The sequence below is a fragment of the Bos taurus genome, unplaced genomic scaffold (genome assembly GCF_002263795.3).
Source record: "Bos taurus isolate L1 Dominette 01449 registration number 42190680 breed Hereford unplaced genomic scaffold, ARS-UCD2.0 Super-Scaffold_1723_ScbfJmS_2085, whole genome shotgun sequence".
In the NCBI taxonomy this organism is placed as follows: domain Eukaryota; kingdom Metazoa; phylum Chordata; class Mammalia; order Artiodactyla; family Bovidae; genus Bos; species Bos taurus.
Window position 1 is genome coordinate 8250219 of NW_020192292.1, and position 17667 is coordinate 8267885.

General features: G+C 43.6%; 1 protein-coding gene across 1 annotated transcript; it reads right to left on the bottom strand.

The window, feature by feature from the left end:
- Positions 1-1405: 1405 nt before the first annotated feature.
- Positions 1406-13229, bottom strand: CD40LG (CD40 ligand). The gene is given in 6 exon segments (NM_174624.2): positions 1406-1846; positions 4524-4586; positions 6474-6490; positions 6493-6530; positions 10687-10818; positions 13060-13229. Coding segments are annotated over 6 exon segments (783 nt in total). The 5' UTR covers positions 13216-13229; the 3' UTR covers positions 1406-1469.
- Between the last annotated feature and the right edge of the window lie 4438 nt (positions 13230-17667).

A 17667-nucleotide genomic window follows, 5' to 3' on the forward strand; every position in this document is an offset into this window, starting at 1 on the left:
TGTGAAAACCCCCTCAATTGGAGGTGACCTCAGTCTTGTCACCTCCAACTGAGACCGAGGGACAAATGCTTCCCCTCGGTTGGTCCCTGCTCCATGTCCTCTTACCTAAGGTGGAACCACTTCGACAGCTATTAAAAAGATAAGCAACTGCTTCTCATTTAAGCTTCACTTAGGTGTGACTAATTGAGAAGAAAACCCAGCCTCTCTGCAATCCCCTGCAACATTTCCTGGAAACTCCCATGGACGGAGGAGCGGTCTCTAAGAGTCAGGCAGGACTGAGCGACTTCACTTTTACTTTTCACTTTCATGCACTGGAGAAGGAAATGGCAACCCACTCCAGTGTTCTTGCCTGGAGACTCCCAGGGACAGGGGAGCCTGGTGGGCTGCCATCTATGGGGTCGCACAGAGTCCAACACGACTGAAGCGACTTAGCAGCAGCAGCAGCAGCAACATTTCCAGAGCAAGTTTCTCACTGGCTAAGCTCCCCTGTCATCCATCAGAGGCTATCACAGCCCTCCAGGGAGTGTACTTTCACCAAGATATTTTGTGGTGCCACAAGCTTCAGAACCAAGTTTCTGAAAACACCACACTCTTCCTCTCCCCCAAACTCACACCCCTGCCTGGGGCTTCAGATGCAAAGTAACAACAATCATGTTAAGAGATCTTTATTATTCAAAAAATAAATAAGATAATCACAACTTCATTCTGGAAACAATGAGGACTACAGGTAGATACAATAGGTTTCCTTTAAATACAGTCATTTCTCAGGGAGGAGTGTGCAGCCTCAGAGCTGACTTCTCTTCCCCCCACCCCCCACCCCATCAACAGTAGTGGAGACAGGAACAGGGTTGAAATAAGATACTTGATGAGCAACTGCCTGACTCTGTGTGTGTGTGTGTGTGTGTGTGTGTATGTAGGAGAGAAAGAGAGGATGAGAATGAGTGTCAGGGTGGCTGGTGGGGGTAGGGTTTTGGTTCTCTACTGCCTTATACTTCCTAAAGTCTGCCCCATCTCCACCAGGGCCCCAGGGACCCAGAATCCACCATGATTGAATGTGAGCTGAAGCTCCCCGTTTCCCTTCAGCATCTTCACTGAGAAATCAAATACATCCTCCACTGAAAGACACTGCATGCAAAGAAACAAAACTAAACTTGGCTAATTTTCTGCTGTTTACTCAAATTTGAGCTGTGCATAATGGTGTCTTTTCACAGGACTCTGAATGTCTGTGTCAGTGGGGTTGCTGCTTCAGAATATAAGCTCTTATGGATCAGGGCCTGTTGGGGTTTCCCCTGCCCAGTAATTTACTCATTGCAGCCCTACATGCCTTGGGATGTATAATAAATAGTTATCCGTCAGGAGGATACTAGGGTTATAAATAGGCAGTTCAACGGGGAAGTTGTCTTAACTGCTTTCCTGGATTGTGAAGACCACCAGCATCAGCCCAGCCGCAGCCTGCTGGCTTACACCGTTCAGAGTTTGAGTAAGCCAAATGATGTGAAGCCCGTCCCGTGGCTCACTTGACTTGGATCAGTCACATTGACAAACACCGAAGCACCCGATTGCAATTCAAAGACTCCTCCTAAGTGAATGGATTGCTGCCCGCATGGTTTGGAAGAACTGTGGGTGTTTGCAGCTCTCAGTAAGATTCTCTCTGATCCACTTGGGGACTTCAGGCAGAGGCTGGCTATAAATGGAGCTTGACTCAAAGTTTCCCGATTGGAACAGAAGGTGACTTGGGTGTAGATGTAATAGAATCCTTGTCTTTTCACGGCCAGCTGTTTCCCGTTTTCGAGGGTTACCAGGTTGTTGCTTAGGGTGTAGTATCCTTTGGGGGCCCACTGGAGAACTGTAATGGAGAAGGGGGAAAGCCATGGTGAGGTTGTGCATACATGATTCAGATTCTCACAGACAATAGAGTTCCATACTGGATACTGGCTTCATACAGGAAGGCAAGTTTGTGGCGTCAGGGAGTCTAAAGGACCCCTCCAGCCCTCAGAGACTATGGAGGAGCCACGGCTGACCAACCAGCCTGGGCTGCACTGTTGGACAGAGCTGGGTTCCAATCCAGATCTTATTCAAGCTTGGGCAAGTCAATCTCTCTGAGACTCGCTGTGCAGACTAACTCAAGTAACCGAGCAAAGGGAGTTTCCTTCTCCCCTTAAAAACTCTTAAAGCCAATTGACCCTTGAACTTCAGCCAGTGCGAATGACTTAAAAAATCCCGTGTCATAAATCATGCGTGCCAAAATGCTCAAAGCGTTACTAATATCAACTTTCATATCTTGCTTTCCTTGAATTTTCTAAAGTCAAAGACTTGCTGATCTGTCTCATTCAGCCGCAGCATAGAGCAAAGACAAGACCCCCATTTCTTCCTACCTGATCGGGCTCTTGCAAACCCAATCTGCCTCCCACAGCAACGACTAAAATTAGGCAAGGAAGTATGAAAATAAACCTGTCATTTCACTGTGTGTTTTGATTTCCCATTGTAGTGGGCGCCACCAACTTGAAAGTGCCTGTATTCTTGTGGCTAAGCCAGAGTACCCACCAACAATGTGCCATTTTCTCGGCTGAGATGTTGAGTGGGTTCAAAGTAGTGTGTGCAGCCGATTTCAAATCTCAGCTCCCACAGAGAGCAAGGCTGCGGGGGGTGGGGTGGGGAGAACTGAAAGTACTGATGCGTTTGCTTCCTTGAGCTATTTCTTTTTCACTCCTGCTTGGTGGTCTTCGGCCTATCAGGGTACAAGACGCCACCTGTTCAGTCTCACCCTTCCGTAATCAGGAAAGGCATCGTGAAATACTTGACATTGCGTGGGCCTCCAGACCACTCTAGAAAGGCTTCATTATGATGTGTTCACTTTTAGACTATCTGATTGAGAAAACATGAGCGGTTTCCCTATCTTTCTGTCCACAAGGTTTATTGTTATCAAGTCCTTACCTAATTTTTGTCCTTGCTGTAAGAGGTAGGTCAGGATTAGAGCAGCATGACCAAGTAGGTCTGGGAGGTTTGTGGCTGGGGTGGGGTAAGAAATGTGACTCTCATCTGATCCTCTGCAAACCTACTGGGCTGCAGACTGTCAACTACATTAGGATCAAGAGCCATCATGGACCTTTTGACAGGATGTGGGAGCACCATGACATCTATCCAAGGCAAGCTATTCTTCTAAGAGGTGTCTCTGTGGCTGGCATCCATCCAATCCGGATGAGAGAGTATCATGTGGATGAACACCCTGGACATGCTGATATGGTTGTGATACTCTCCCCTAAGTGTATTTTTCTGAGAAAGGGGTACTGGCAGAATTACGAAACATTGTGGGAGTAAGTGTTATTCAAAAAGGGCTTTATGTTACTCTTCTGACAGCTACAGGGAAGTCAGTTAAGGAATGACACTTTAGATTTGTACAGTGCTTGACAGAATAACTTTCTTCCATATTAAGCTGATTTGATGCTCAGAGTCACCTTGTGAAGTAAGTGAGACAGGAAACTGCTGCATAGGTAAAGGGACTTGCCCAAGGTCACCCAGCAAGTGGCAGTCATGGTTCTTAAGCCTCAGTGTTCAAAACCTTTCTATCCAGCGCTCCTACTCCATGATCCGGGATAGCCACCTATGTGTTATGCCCACTGAGAAGCCCAAGCCACCTCAGAGATTGAGGCTGTATCTCCCTTTCCTCTCTCTTGGTTTCTGTTTCTCTGTGTCTCACACACATGCATATGCATATGCACACGCACGCGCGCACACACACACACACACACACTGCTTTAGAACTCCATTCCAGAGCACTGTGCTGAAATTTTCAAAGACTGCTCTAATGCTCTTGGCCTGCATTTATGTAGATGGGAGATTTTATGCTAATGTGTATATTTCCATCCGTTTATCAGAGGGGCCACATTCTCCAACACCAGTTAGTATGAGGTACAGATTTGGGAAAAAAGATCTGAGGGCTAGAATCATGGCAGAACATATATGGAAAGAAAAATCATTCAGAGTTGAAAAGATTCCAGTATGTCATCTATTGTTACTTCACTGAAAAATCTAATGTCCCGGCACCTATTGATCTTTGCAGAATGATTTTACCTTTAATTTCCCTAAGGTTGGCCCCAAAGAGGTGGGGATTAATCATACAGGGATTGGAAGATGGCAGGAAATACCCCTTGAGGCCCATTTACACACAGTGAAGAGGGGTTAGAATGAGGGATGCTCCCAGTCAAGAGGTCACTACCTGCCACCTCTTCTATGTTGTCAGCATAATGGTCCCTCCACCCAGTAATTCATAATTCAGAATCAGCCACAGAGCAAGAACCTAATGAGTCCATCAGGATTGCTTTCCACTGCCTTTTGTCCCTCTAAGTCCCATCTGTGCATTTGAGCCCACTTTGAAGACAAAGGCAAGCGCATGAGACGTGTCTGGGGAGCTTTGTAAATTGGGCCCCAAAGGAAGAGAGGAGCCTAATCGTTAGGCTGCCCAACTGTAGCCTCCTAGCCTGCCCCTCACTCAGGTGACTGATGCGCAGATGCTTTGGACTTACCAGAGGTTGTTTTACTACTGGCCTCACTGATGACATGTGCCGCTATCTGAGGCTCCTGATCACCTGAAATGAAACCAAAGGCCAACTGTCAGGCCAAAGAAACACGAAACTGGCCACCAAACAATTTAGTCTAGTTCTGCAGCTGAATCATAGAGACTGTACTTAAACAGATTATGTGAATGGAAGCATAAGATGGCCTGAAATCCCTCCCACAGAGGGCAAAGTTTGTTTCTAAAATCTAAACAATTGAATTGATTATTTCCACTGAGCCCAATTCTTCCAAGAGTAGTTCAGTACTTGACTTCGCTTTACATAGATTGACACGGGCTAAAGATAAATGATCCTCTTTAAACACATTTTGAATCTTACTTTTAAGAAAGCTCCCATCCATTGGTCATCTTAGTGAGCCCCAAGGTCATGCCTACACACTTAACTAGTAAGATGCTCACGGTGCCTGATTTGGTCAAGCACTGGCCACAGTATATCTGCCTCCAACCATTTCTCGTGTAGACTTGCTCCTTAATTAGCTGTGCTGATCTTCTAAGTGTGGACATGATGTGGAAGTTCCTTTTTTTCCCAGTAATGAGCTTGGAGCTGGACACCTTGTAGGTCTCCTATAAATACTGAGTCAAGTTGTGTGACCTAAATGATCAGTTTTGTTAAGTATATCATTTTCTCAAAGGCTGCTAGGCAGCACCCACATGAAGTGCGTTCCTCAAATTTCATGGCAATTAACAATTTGGTATCACTCAACATATTTTACAGTCATTCTGAAAGCAAAGCCTTCATGGAAATCAGGCAACCCCTTGCATTCAGACCAACAGTTAAAGCAAGCTCTTTGCCTCAGAGAACAGTATCTGTATCTCTATATGTATGAATGCATTTCTTTGTGTATATTAAATTTGTACAAGCCATACCATCTTTACACTGACTTTGTGATATAGTAGTCTCTCTAACAACACCCATCTACCAACACTCCATTTCTCCCGTACTCAGCTGCTCAGGTCACCCCAGGAATTATTATATTGGTTTTGGGTGCTACATTCTAATAGGAAAAGGGAAGTCAGTGTGTCCAGAAAAAGAAAGAAAAATCCTGGAAAGGGGGAACAGTGGAAGACACTGAGGAGGTTTATCCTGGAGAAGAAAAGGCTCAGGGCCATGATTGCCATTTTCAACATCTGGACAGCTGCTGTATGGAAGAGGAATTATATACTTTGCTTAGTATGGCCCCAAAGATCAGAAGTCAATTCAGTGAATGGAGATTACAAGAATAAATTTCAACTCCAGAGAAGAAAAGACTTCTCTTGAGTATATAGTAACCTTCTTTTAATTATTAGTCATTCAAAGATGGCCCAGGCTGCTTTATGAGCTAGAAGGTGTCTAGGCATGTTTGTTCAGAGGGAAGATGGTTTAGTGCTAGTGTGAAGGAGATTCATGACCTGGGAATGGTATGAGATTTGAGGACCGTCAAGAAGTCCCTTCAACTCTGGGATGTTTGAGATGCTCAGACATCAAGAATAGAGCAAAGAACAAGGCTGTCATACTGAATCACTTCTTGATCCCTGAGGTTCTACTGGCTGTGGTTCCCCATGAAAAACTGTCATCATTGAGTGATGAATGACACCACTACCAAATGCCGACTGTCTGGTCATCTTATCCTCCGTAGGTGGCGCTAGGCTGTATGGTTGCTGTAAAGTGTTGAAAATAATACAATTTCTTCATACTTGGTATTGTCAGCACTAAAGGAGCACAGCCTTCCCTGTAAATATGTCCACACAAATCCTTTCCAAGTAACAGGCACCAAGGAAGATGTTGATTTCGCAGCCATGTTCCTGCTTTATTTCCAGGGCTAAAGGTTCCCTGATTCAGCTTGGCGTTGTTCAATACAATCAGCCTAAAGCTTCCTTTTTTGCTTTTAAGTATTCATAGGAATGGTAAAGAGCAACCTACCTTTGTGCATTTCAAAGTTTTTTCTTTCTTCTTTACTTCTTTGTTTTGCATTATATCCTAAAATAAGAATCATAGCAAAAGGTCATTTTGAAAGGAACTCTGACGGGGCCTTTAGAGAGAGGTTGCATGCATTTGACATCTGTCATTACTCTGTTGTCTGTTTCTGGTCAGGATTATCGTATAGACTCTGAGCTTGTCATTAATTCCATCCTACTGTAATTCAGAGCCCAGGGTTTTGACAGATGAGCTGACAGCCCAGAAAGCCCAGGGGTAGACCTGAGACAGAATTTGGGCTCTGTTATTGTGCCAGGCCAGAGGTTGCCATCCTGACCCCTCCTCTGACCCCAACCTCCCCAGCTCTGAGAGATATCGACAAATAATGCTGAATGAGGAGCTGATTCTTCCTTGGGAACTGGTAGATAGAATGTTAATAAACATAAAAATGATGTGTATCTATTAGAATAAACTTAGTCTGAAACCTCTTAGGAAATGGAAGTAGTAAGTTTGACATTGGGAAGAAATCCCAGACCCTGAAAAGACCCTCAGACATTTTTAAATTTTGTTGTCCATTTCAATGGGCTGAAGAGATTCTCTTGTTGTTGGTTGCCTCATGTGGCCTGTTCTTATTTAGAATAATCTACATAGAAGAAACCTAAGTAATGTCTCAGTGCAGCTGAGATTCCAAGGCAAACACAGTACTTCTTAAGGGGTTGCTTCTCACTAGCAACTGCAGGATGGTTAGAGGCCCTTACGAAAGCTAGCAGAGAGTGTCGTCTACACAGTCTGGAAGGTAGTAAAGGCTGCTGTTGCCATTTTAAAGATACTGAATAAAAGGTCTGGTGGGCTTAACTGGCAGGCATGAGGTCACCCAAGGAGTCTGAGGCTGAAGCCGAGAGTAGAAACTATGAGATCACACTCTGAGGCAGGGCTTAACCCACACCATCACCCTCTGCTCTGAGCACAAAGGAGGAAGGCAATAATATTTTCACATCTTTGGATAATCAAAGGCTTGTGATCCTTCCTGTTCCTGGAGTCAATTTTCCACAGCACCCTCCTTTTTGTTCCTCCCTTAAAAGGAATTAGTGTTGTTACTACTGAGGGGCTCAGGTGTCAGGTGTGAGAGTATAAGTCATGGAGCCTAATGGGCAACCTGCGCCTCAAAATGCTTGCATGGGGCTCAGAGCTTCAACTTTCCACTTGAGCTCAAGGGTGGTGGCTTGAAAGTGCGGCGACAGGAAAATGTTTGTAAGATAATAAGCCAACAAAAGAGTATTTCGTGTCTTTTCAAAAGATGGAGTGTGATGATCGAAGTCGAGATACTTTTAGACTAGGTGGTTGCCCTGGTGTCAGGGCTTGGCCAACATGAAAATGTGAAGTCAGCAAAGTTTGTCTTTTATGCGTCCGGCCTTGCCTTTCTGTGAACTTTCCCCCAGCCACACACCCCAGAGCCTTCCCCCTTCTCTTGCTTCAATCCCCACCTCAACTGACAGACTTTTTAAAGTTGATTTTAGAAAATCTAGAAGGAGTTATTTCTCTCTTAGTGGGAACTCTATTGGCAGGGCTGGATAGGTTGATCTTTAACTCGAAAAGGAGATGCTCTGACCTTATCAAAGACATCGTGGGCATTGGCCAGCAGACAATCCAGGAACTGATCATTCTAACAGGCAGTTGGGGGGGGGGAGGAAGATTTAATGTGAAATTATACTGGTTAAAATGCTGCCTCCATTTACCTAATAGCAACCATGAATCCCATCTTCTGCCCAGAGTGACAGCTCGGTTCTACCTGCCTCAGGAATTAGTTCTTTGTCACTAGAGGCGTTCCAACAGAGATGGAGGGACTGCTGGGTAGAGACTGTGGGGAGAAGCAGCAGCTCTGGGTTGATAATTGGATCTGATGATTTTGAACATCCATTCCTGAGCTTCAAACTTTAGGTTGCTCTGGAGTAGTCAGATTGTGACCCAGAAGGGAAGCCTTTAGAGGCTTCTTAACATTAGCTAAGAATACAAATGATCTAATTTGGGATTATTTTGTTGTTGGCCTGTTGGGTTAAAAAAAAAAGTCCAAAATATTTTGTTTTAGAATGAGAAGTTTCATGGCATGGATATTGGAGTGGGGTCAGTCATTGGAAGAGGAGGGGGAGCTGGAGTATTTTGGGTCCGACTGTCGTGGGCATCGGAGGTGCAGATGACATTGACTCGGATTCTACCCCACAGCAGTGGAGGCAAGAGGCTTCCTCTGTTTCACAGGAGGCACTCTGGTGGACATGCCTGGGAAGGTCTGCCTTTTCAGAATATGAAACTCGGGAGCTGCCATTTTTTTCATGCAAGTATAAGCAGAGAGACCAAACTGACTTTTTCATTGCTTTTCTCCTGGTAGCTGATTTGGGAAGCTTTGCATATCTGACCGGAAATATAGCCATGAGATATTGGAATACAACAGTAAACTCTCAGTAAGAGGGAGGGAAGAAACCAACAACCATTCTCAATGCCTTTGGGGGAACTGGCGGCTGATCTGAGAATTATAGAATGTCGAAGCTGGTAGTGCCTGGCGGAACATCTCAGCCCTCTCATAGGATAACTGAGAAAAATGAGGCCCAGAGAGGTGAAGTCATTTGCTCAAGATCACATAGTCAAGCACATTTAATATGCTAAGCATTGATCTCAAAGTGGATTTATTCACATTTAAATTTGCAACACCTTCCAATATTCTGTAATACTGGCCAGAAGCCTCAAGGAACCAGAGAAGCTCAAATCATTTCCAAGCCTTGCATGTAAAGAGTTAGGAGTCTTCCTCTAAAACCTGTATTCCTGTGGAGAACCTAAAAGCCAGCCACAGATTTGAGCTGCATTCTGATTCCCATAGGTGACTCAGGGATAAGCTCCCAGAGTCCTCACTACTGGATTAAATGATATACCAGGGACAGTATAGGAGGACAGGAAAAAGCTCAGAAATAAGATCTCGGGCCCTTCCACTCCTGGGTTAAATGACACATTATCTGTATCTGAGAACTCCTGTTGGTTTCTCTAGCTACCCACCCACCTGGCACAGCACTGTCCTCAGCCTGGATGTGGCCTCCTACTCACAACCCCCAAGTCCCCTGAGGGCCCAAGATGTTTAACTTTGTTCTGAGGGGGAAACAGGCACAACGATTTCTAGATGCTGTTCTGGAGAAAGAGCTCCTAGACCCCTTGTCTACGACGATGGGATTAATATTGTAGGCACATCCTCAGTAAACTGTCCCAAAACTCTTGCTTTAGGTACCCATCATAGGTCACTGATGGAGAAGGAAGTGGCCACCCACTCCAGTATTCCACCTGGGAAATCCCACGAACAGAGGAGCCTGGCGGGCTACAGCCCATAGGGTCACAAAGAGTCGGACACAACTTAGCGACTAAACAACAACATGAACCACTGCAGTGACTTAATGCTGGGCACCAGTCTGTTGGGCAAGACAACTTCAAACTCTCTGCCTTGGGTCTTGATTGGCCGTAGAGCAGACTGGCTCCATGAGCAGGGGGTATTCTATGGAGTCTGGTTCGAGTGGCACTGAGACAGTCCATCACCCATTGCCCACACCTCTCCTCACAGTAAAAGGAAAAGATCTTACTTACGTGGTACCTGAAATTCCATCATGAGAGAAGCAAAGCGTTCCTTCACATGTTAAGAGTCTATCAGTGCTCAGAAGTCCCCATCACCCCCAGTGAAGGCAAACCCTTAACTGGTGGCCTGCCAACACTGCAGTGGCCAGTGTTTAGCGCTTCCCTGGGAAATGGGGACCAGACCCTGGGTCCTCAGTGGGAAGGCACTAAGATTTGGATGGAAAGATAAGAAAATGCAAAAAGCAAGGTGGTGGACTTCATCCTTTCCCCCCGAGGCATCTGCCTGTCTGAGCTCGCATGCATATGTGAATGTGCCCAGGAAAGTGTGTATTTTCTCCAGAGAGCCTTTTTTGTTCTTCTTAAGGGCATTCCTATGAGCAAGCACACTTTAAACTTTCCTTTCCCTTTTAACCATAGGGTTTTGGCTTCAATTTTGCTTTTTCATATACACACCCATATACACGTGTGTACATATGTATGTCTACCTGTATCTATAGCATATACCTGACACATGTTTAAACTTTTACATGGTTAGGTTTTAGTTTACCAACCTAGCAGGTTCCCCCCTCCAAAACTTTTCAATGATATTTTTCCCAACGACCGAGGTCCTTACCTTGACCAAGTCTTCAAACCGGCTTCTAATTTCCTCACAGTTCAGTAAGGATAAGGACCCCTCTCCTTTATTGCATCTCTGTATCGTTTTCATGAACACAAAATCTTCATGAAGATTCCTTTCGTCTTCTATCTATTTTTGAAATGACAGGGACATGAGAAATTGTAATTTTGAAGAAGGCAGCTAAAGATGTCTGCCTCTACAATCACTTCCATGGCCTCAGCAACACAAGAAGGGCTTTGCGAATATAAATGGGGAATGATAACACATTAGTACACTGGACTGGTGCTTCCCAGGTGGCTCAATGATAAAGAATCCGCCTCCCAATGCAGGAGACGCAGGTTCAATCCCTGGGTGGGGAAGATCCCTTGAAAGGAAATGACAACCCACTCCAGTATTCTTAGTGGAAAAATCCCATGGACAGAGGAGCCTGGCAGGCTACAGTCCATGGGTCGCGAAGAGTCAGACACTACTTAGCGACTAAGCAATGATACTGAATTAGTGATATTTAGTATTAGCAGTTTAAAAAATCTACAAAAGCCAGCAAAGAAAATGTGATGTTGCCTGAAACACTAGGTAGAAATCATAGCTATTCTAATGAAATTTCATCACAAATTGTACATTTTTCCATGTATATTAGCAGCAACATTCTTTAATGGTCATATTTCCCATTGCTTCAATAACGATAGGTCATTATAAACACAATCTATAAAATAGTTTTCTGGTGAGCTAATTTGCCCACTTAGTTTTAACATTTGTGATCCAGCGCTTTATAAAAAGAGGGGGATTTGTAATGCGTGTCAATTACTCAAAGTCTAATTACATCTCTCTCTTTTTAACTTTAGTATTTGCAAAAAGCATTTACATTTTTAAAGAAATCATCTTTCATTCCAAAAGTTGAGATATTTTATTTTCTGATGTCCTAAAATAATTAAATGTATGGAAGTCACTTGGTTACAAATTCTGTGCCATTTTCTTGTATTCATATTGCAGTTTTAGATTCAAAACAAGGTCCAGTTAGCCAGCAGCTTTCACTGTCATTAACAGAACACCCAAGTGCCAGGGTAAATTTGAGTCTCTGTGTGTGTATGTGTTAGTCGCTCAGTAGTGTCTGACTCTTTGCGACCCCATGGACTGTAGCCCACCAGGCTCCTCTCTCCATGGAATTCTCCAGGCAAGAATACTAGAGTGGGTTGCCATTCCCTTCTCCCGAGGATCTTCCCCACCCAGGGATCTACCCAGGTCAATATTTCCCCTATTGAGGGTAGGGGAAATATTTGATTGGCAGGGCATTTGATTAGCAGAGCCCACCAGCCCACGAACAAACAACCAGACACAGAATCCCACTCTCTTCTCAGCAGTGAAACCTAAAATTTGTAGTAACCCAGTGAATTGCCTCAATTCTGCCTGCCCCACCTTATCCTGCTAGAAAATCTTATGGTCGTAATTCAAGGTTGGCGGCTCAATAAAGACCCCTTGCACATCCCTGAGAAAACACAGTCTCCAGATGCTGTGCATCCACAATTCCCACATCCAGACCAGACAAATAATTGATAAAATTTCTCTTTTTCATCCATGATTGATATTTTGTCAACACAGCCAATAATGCTTGTCACTGGAGAGGAGTAAACACATGGAAACAGAATAAATCCTAATGGTAACATTTTCTTAAGAATGCAGAGCAACCTACTAACTTACTCCACTCTTCTGTTCTACAAGTCTGGCTATTCAAGAATGCACAACATCTCAGAGGGAAACTGAGCAGCTTACAACTACAATCAGCATTTGAGAATTATACAGAGACCACCACTTCCACTTAAAGTTGCAAATTGGGGACTTCTCTATGCCTATGTTAACCCGAAGCACTATGAATTTTCAGGTCAAATTGATGCTTTCCTTCTCTAGTTGAAAATTTAGAAGAAAAATAGTTGTCTCCATCAGAAAAAAAAAAAAGTTTACTTTTTAAGCAAAACATAAACAAATCATTATAGCTAATGTCTCCACAGTACTTATTTTGTGCCTGGTTCTGGTCTTAGCTTGAATTTAATCTATGAGATGAGTACCATTATCATCCCCATTTCTCAGATGTGGAAACTGAGGCATAGAAATGTAAAATAACTTGCCCGGGATCGGAAAACGAGTAGGGGATTGAGTCAAGATTTGAACCCAGCAGTCTAACTCCAGAGTCAAGGGTCTTGACCAGAGAAAAGAATAGAATATCTCACTAACTAGACCACAACCACTATGCGACGAGACCATTTATCTATTTGGGTTCTTAACATTGTCCATCATTTGGGTAGCACTAAATCCAACCAACCCACACATCAATAAGAACCCTAAATTTAGTTAATGAAGACCCATGGTTCATCTTACCTTGTCCAATCTTCTGTGAAGATACACAGCAAAAAGCGCTGACCCAATCATCTGGGTGATAAGAAAAACTGTAAGTAAATACATAAAAATTTTCATACTGACAGGTGGTCCAGTGGCCACGGAGCGGGGAGAAGGTTGACTGTATGTTTCGATCATGCTGCGTTAGAGTTGAAATGATGTCTTCTGACTGAGAAGGTGGCAGAGGCAGCATGAGAAGACTGTCAAAGTGGCCACCTTACTCAGGATTAGTTAAGAGCGCACAATCGTCGCAGCCCACACTTCCTGGAAAATGTGCTTCGCAGTCTTCTCTCCCAGCAAAAAAGTTACGTAAAGGTTTTTTGTTTTTTTTTAACCTACCCATATCATTCACTTCCAGGCTTTCCCTTTCATTAGTAAAGAAGAAATAAGTTTCTTCTTCCATATATTCATTCTTGCCTTGAAATGTCATAGACTCCTTAACAGACAATGGCAGTATTTTCCTATCACTGTCTAACGTATGGGGTTCACCAGTTTCAAGGAAAGTGACAGATGAATCCACCAGCAATAGGCTTATTTCAATTTCAATCTTACTAATATAAAGCGGGAACCTGATAGATGGAGAAAGAAAGAAACACCAACGAAAGTTTGGATTGATTTTATGACTGGCTTGCTGCTGGCTCCTTAAGATTTCTTTCGTCTTTAAACCCAACAAAATCCCTGTGGCATTTCAAGTCAAGTCTACACAGCATAAAGCAAAAAGGAGTGCTAACAATTAGTAGAGAAAATTTAACTGGAAAGATAATTCAAGAAAAATACACTTCTTCATGAGAACCTACTGTATAGCACAGGGAATCCTATTCAGTGCTCTGTGGTGACCTACAAGGAAGAAAACCCAAAAAACATGATTATATATATATATATATATATATATAGTGTGTGTGTGTGTGTGTGTGTGTGTATGTCTGTACACTTTGCTGTACAACAGAAACTAGCACGATATTGTAAGGCAATTATACACCAATAAAAAAAATAAAAGAAAAATACACTTCTCCAAGGCCAAGAGAAGTAGAGCCTTGAGTAATTCAGGCCAAAATTCTGGAATTGAGATTAAAGTAGGAATATTAGGTTGATTTAGCCAAGTTGCCTATCTACGCTGTTCCAATTCATCAGATAACTGTTGATGCTGATCTGTCAGTTTGGAATAGGGAAACTGGGCTGCAGTTAAGAGACCTGAATTCTAGATTTTGGGGTAGCAATGAATTGCTGTGAACCTCCAGCAAATCTCTCCCTCTACAGATCTCAGTTACCTCCTACCCAAAGGGGCAATTGTACCTCCTTTGCCTGTCCTCTAGGTTGTTGAGAAATCAAGTAAAGATGTGCCTGAAAAATCTTTGAAACAAGCAATAGCAAATCACTCTCATCTGAAGTTTTTTGGTATTTGTTCAGCCTATGAGGAGTTTTCCAAATGATTGCCAACTCCTTACATACTAGTAAACAGCAAACAAACAACAATAGCTTCAAAAACACCCAATGTTTTGACAGCGATCTGAATTATTGAAGTGTGTAGAATTACCCATTTCTGAATGGCTTCTGATGGTCTTATCAGATTGCCTTTGAAATAAAAACAGCTGTGGAAATCCCTATCCTACATCCCAACTTTTTCTAGAACCATGATAAGATTGCTTTTGTGATTCCTATAAAATTGTTTTGAGAGACAAATAGAAAATGTAACAAACTCCTCTGCTAGGCATGCTATCTGCATAGTTACCACCTGCTCTCTTCCCCTCCCACGCCCTAGCATCCTGTCCTGGGCCCAGATCTCACTACATCTGCCAAGTAGGTGGCTTCAATGCATGTGATAAACTTTGATCAGTCAAATCAGAGGCTTCGGTTCTTAGACAAGGAACCTTAGTTCCACTAAAGGAAAATTATCACGAGAGCTAAAAGGGGCTCGAGGACATCTCCAGGGCCAGTTTCATGCAATGACAGCATGCCAGAGTTGCAAGGACCCTGTGACCATCAGCTCAGCCAAGCTCCGAGGGTGGCACGTTTATTCCTGGGACAAACTTCAAGAGAAAATTGTTGTCCTGTCTCCCTGCCTACACTTCCTGACTTCTGCTCATAACATTCCCCTGAAACTGCTTCCACTATTCCCAACACAATGGTTTGAGTTGAATACTTTGTAGGGTTAATTTTTAGTGACCTTTCCAGTAGTCTGTTGACCTGTTTTTTGTTGGCATCCTTCTAAATCTCTCCCCTCTTGCCTCCTCTTCGTGTGCTTCCTTTTCCCCTGGTACCCCTTAAAACTTTGGCATTTCCCATCCTCATGCTCCTCCCACCCCTCCCCTCTTCTTATTCTATATGTTTACCTGGGATGACTGCCATCCATTTTCATGATTTTCACTATTACTTTCATTGTGATAAACCCCAGATGTATACCTGAACCCTGAACTGAAGATTTTTAAGTGCAGGTAACTCTGAGTCCAAGGTATCTCCACTTGGACACCCCAAAGCCACCCTGCATCTGCCAGGACCCCAAATTAACTCATCCCACCACTCCACTTCCTATCCAGACTTGTTTTCCCTCCAGGCTCTCCCCATCTCAGTGACTGGTACTACTATACTCACCTAATTGTCCAAGACCTAGGAGCCATCCAGGATTCCTTCCTCTGTCTTGCCCAGGTTACTTCTCTATCCCAGTGGCTTCCTCATCCCCAAAAGCTTCTTGATTATCACCATGACTCCTTTCTAGTCTCCAGGGAAACATCCTAGTCCAGGGCCACATTCCCTCCCTCCTAGATTGATTATCTTGTTGCCTTTCTAGCCCCACCCCATCCATCTTCCAGAAGAATGTTAACTCTGAATCTTGTCACTGACCATGTTATCCAATATATTTTTACACTCCTACAACTCTGCGTTGGACCCAGGGAAGCAGATTGACAGTTTCCTGGCATATTCGTCATGAATGGGATTAGCTCCAAATAGCCTGATAGTCCTTTAATCCTTGAAGTACCCTCTTTCTCCCATTCTTCCTCTGCCTGGTCCTCTAGATTACTATAACTTGCATGTGTGCTCAGTCGCTCAGTCATGTCCGACTCTTTGTGACCCCATGGACTGTAACCCACCAGGCTCCTTTGTCCATGGGGTTCTCCAGGCAAGAATACTGGAGTGGGTTCCCATGCCCTCCTCCAGGGGGTCTTCCCGACCCAGGGATCGAACCTGTGTCTCCTGTGTCTCCTGCACTGCAGGCGGATTCTTTACCACTGAGCCACTAGGGAAGCCCCCAGATTACTGTAACATTGGCTACCTTTCCAGCTTCCACATTTTAGTTCTATTTTCTGATTCTCTGTCAGATGTCCTTTGTCTAAGGACCTCCCATACCTGTCTCTCCCCTGACAAGGAGTGGACTGGCCTTGATATTGGGACCCCTTTAAAAATTTCAGTTGCTTACTGCATCCAGAAGTACTTTTTAAACTAGATTACCAAGAAATCTATAGACCTGGGGAGTACAGGAAAGTGCCTTTAGCTAAAGTCAAATATTGACCATCTTTTTCTTAGTTTACAGAAAGAATCAAGTTAATGGATTGAATTGTTTCATTTTTCAGTTTTTCTTGCCTAAAATTTTCTGAAATTTCTGTCACCTTTCTCTTCTTTCCTTCTTGCTGGTGATTGATCTGCAATAAACAAACATCAAGGGAAAAACTCAAAAAAAAAAAAAAAAACAATGGATTTCATGTATTCTGATGTGACTATGCTTGTGGTTGTGATTTTATATTGATAACCTAGAACACAGTCAGAGTTTCTGCTAGGAAAGTTATTTCCAGTACATAAGAAAGAGTTAAATATATCAGCGTTTTGTTTGTTTTACAAAGGGCCTCTCAAGGACTCTTTTCCCTGAATATGTCTGTAAAACCCTAGCCTAGAGGATAGTGTTTCCGTTGTAAGCATAGCATAAGTTCTGACCCCTGCCCACCTTTCTGTCTTCATCCTCCACAACTCACTCATGCTCAACCCTGAGCATCACCCATGTCCTGCTGAGTTTATTTCCCTAAACATATTGTTTGTTCAAGCTGTCCGCATGAATATCATGAGTGCATCCATGCGTAGTCACTCAGTAGTGTTCAACCCTTTGTGACCCCATGGACTGTAGCCCTCCAGGCTTCTCTGTCCATGGGGATTCTCCGGGCAAAAATACTCGAGTAGGTTGCCATGCCCTCCTCCAGGGGAATCTTCCCAACCCAGGGATCCAGTTCGCATCTCCTGAATTGCAGGCCAATTCTTTACCCACTGAGCCACCAGGAAAGCTCATGACTCCTTCCGTTTTTATTCACTAATGTTGAAGAAATACTCACTCTGTGAAATGAGCCCTCTCCGCTGATAAAATGCCGTCTTCTGTGCTTAATCAATCATAGAGTTTGACATATTGCATCACAATTGACTTGTATGATTTCCCTACCATTAGCTTTTAGAGGAAAGACAATTAAAAAGCAAATCTCAGAATCCTTGCATCCTGATACATTGTAAGGAATTAGTAAATTTTTATCAAATTACTAAATTTTCTTTTCAGGGGATAGAAGGGAAAGTGTGCTGCTGCTGCTGCTGCTGCTAAGTCGCTTCAGTCGTGTCCGA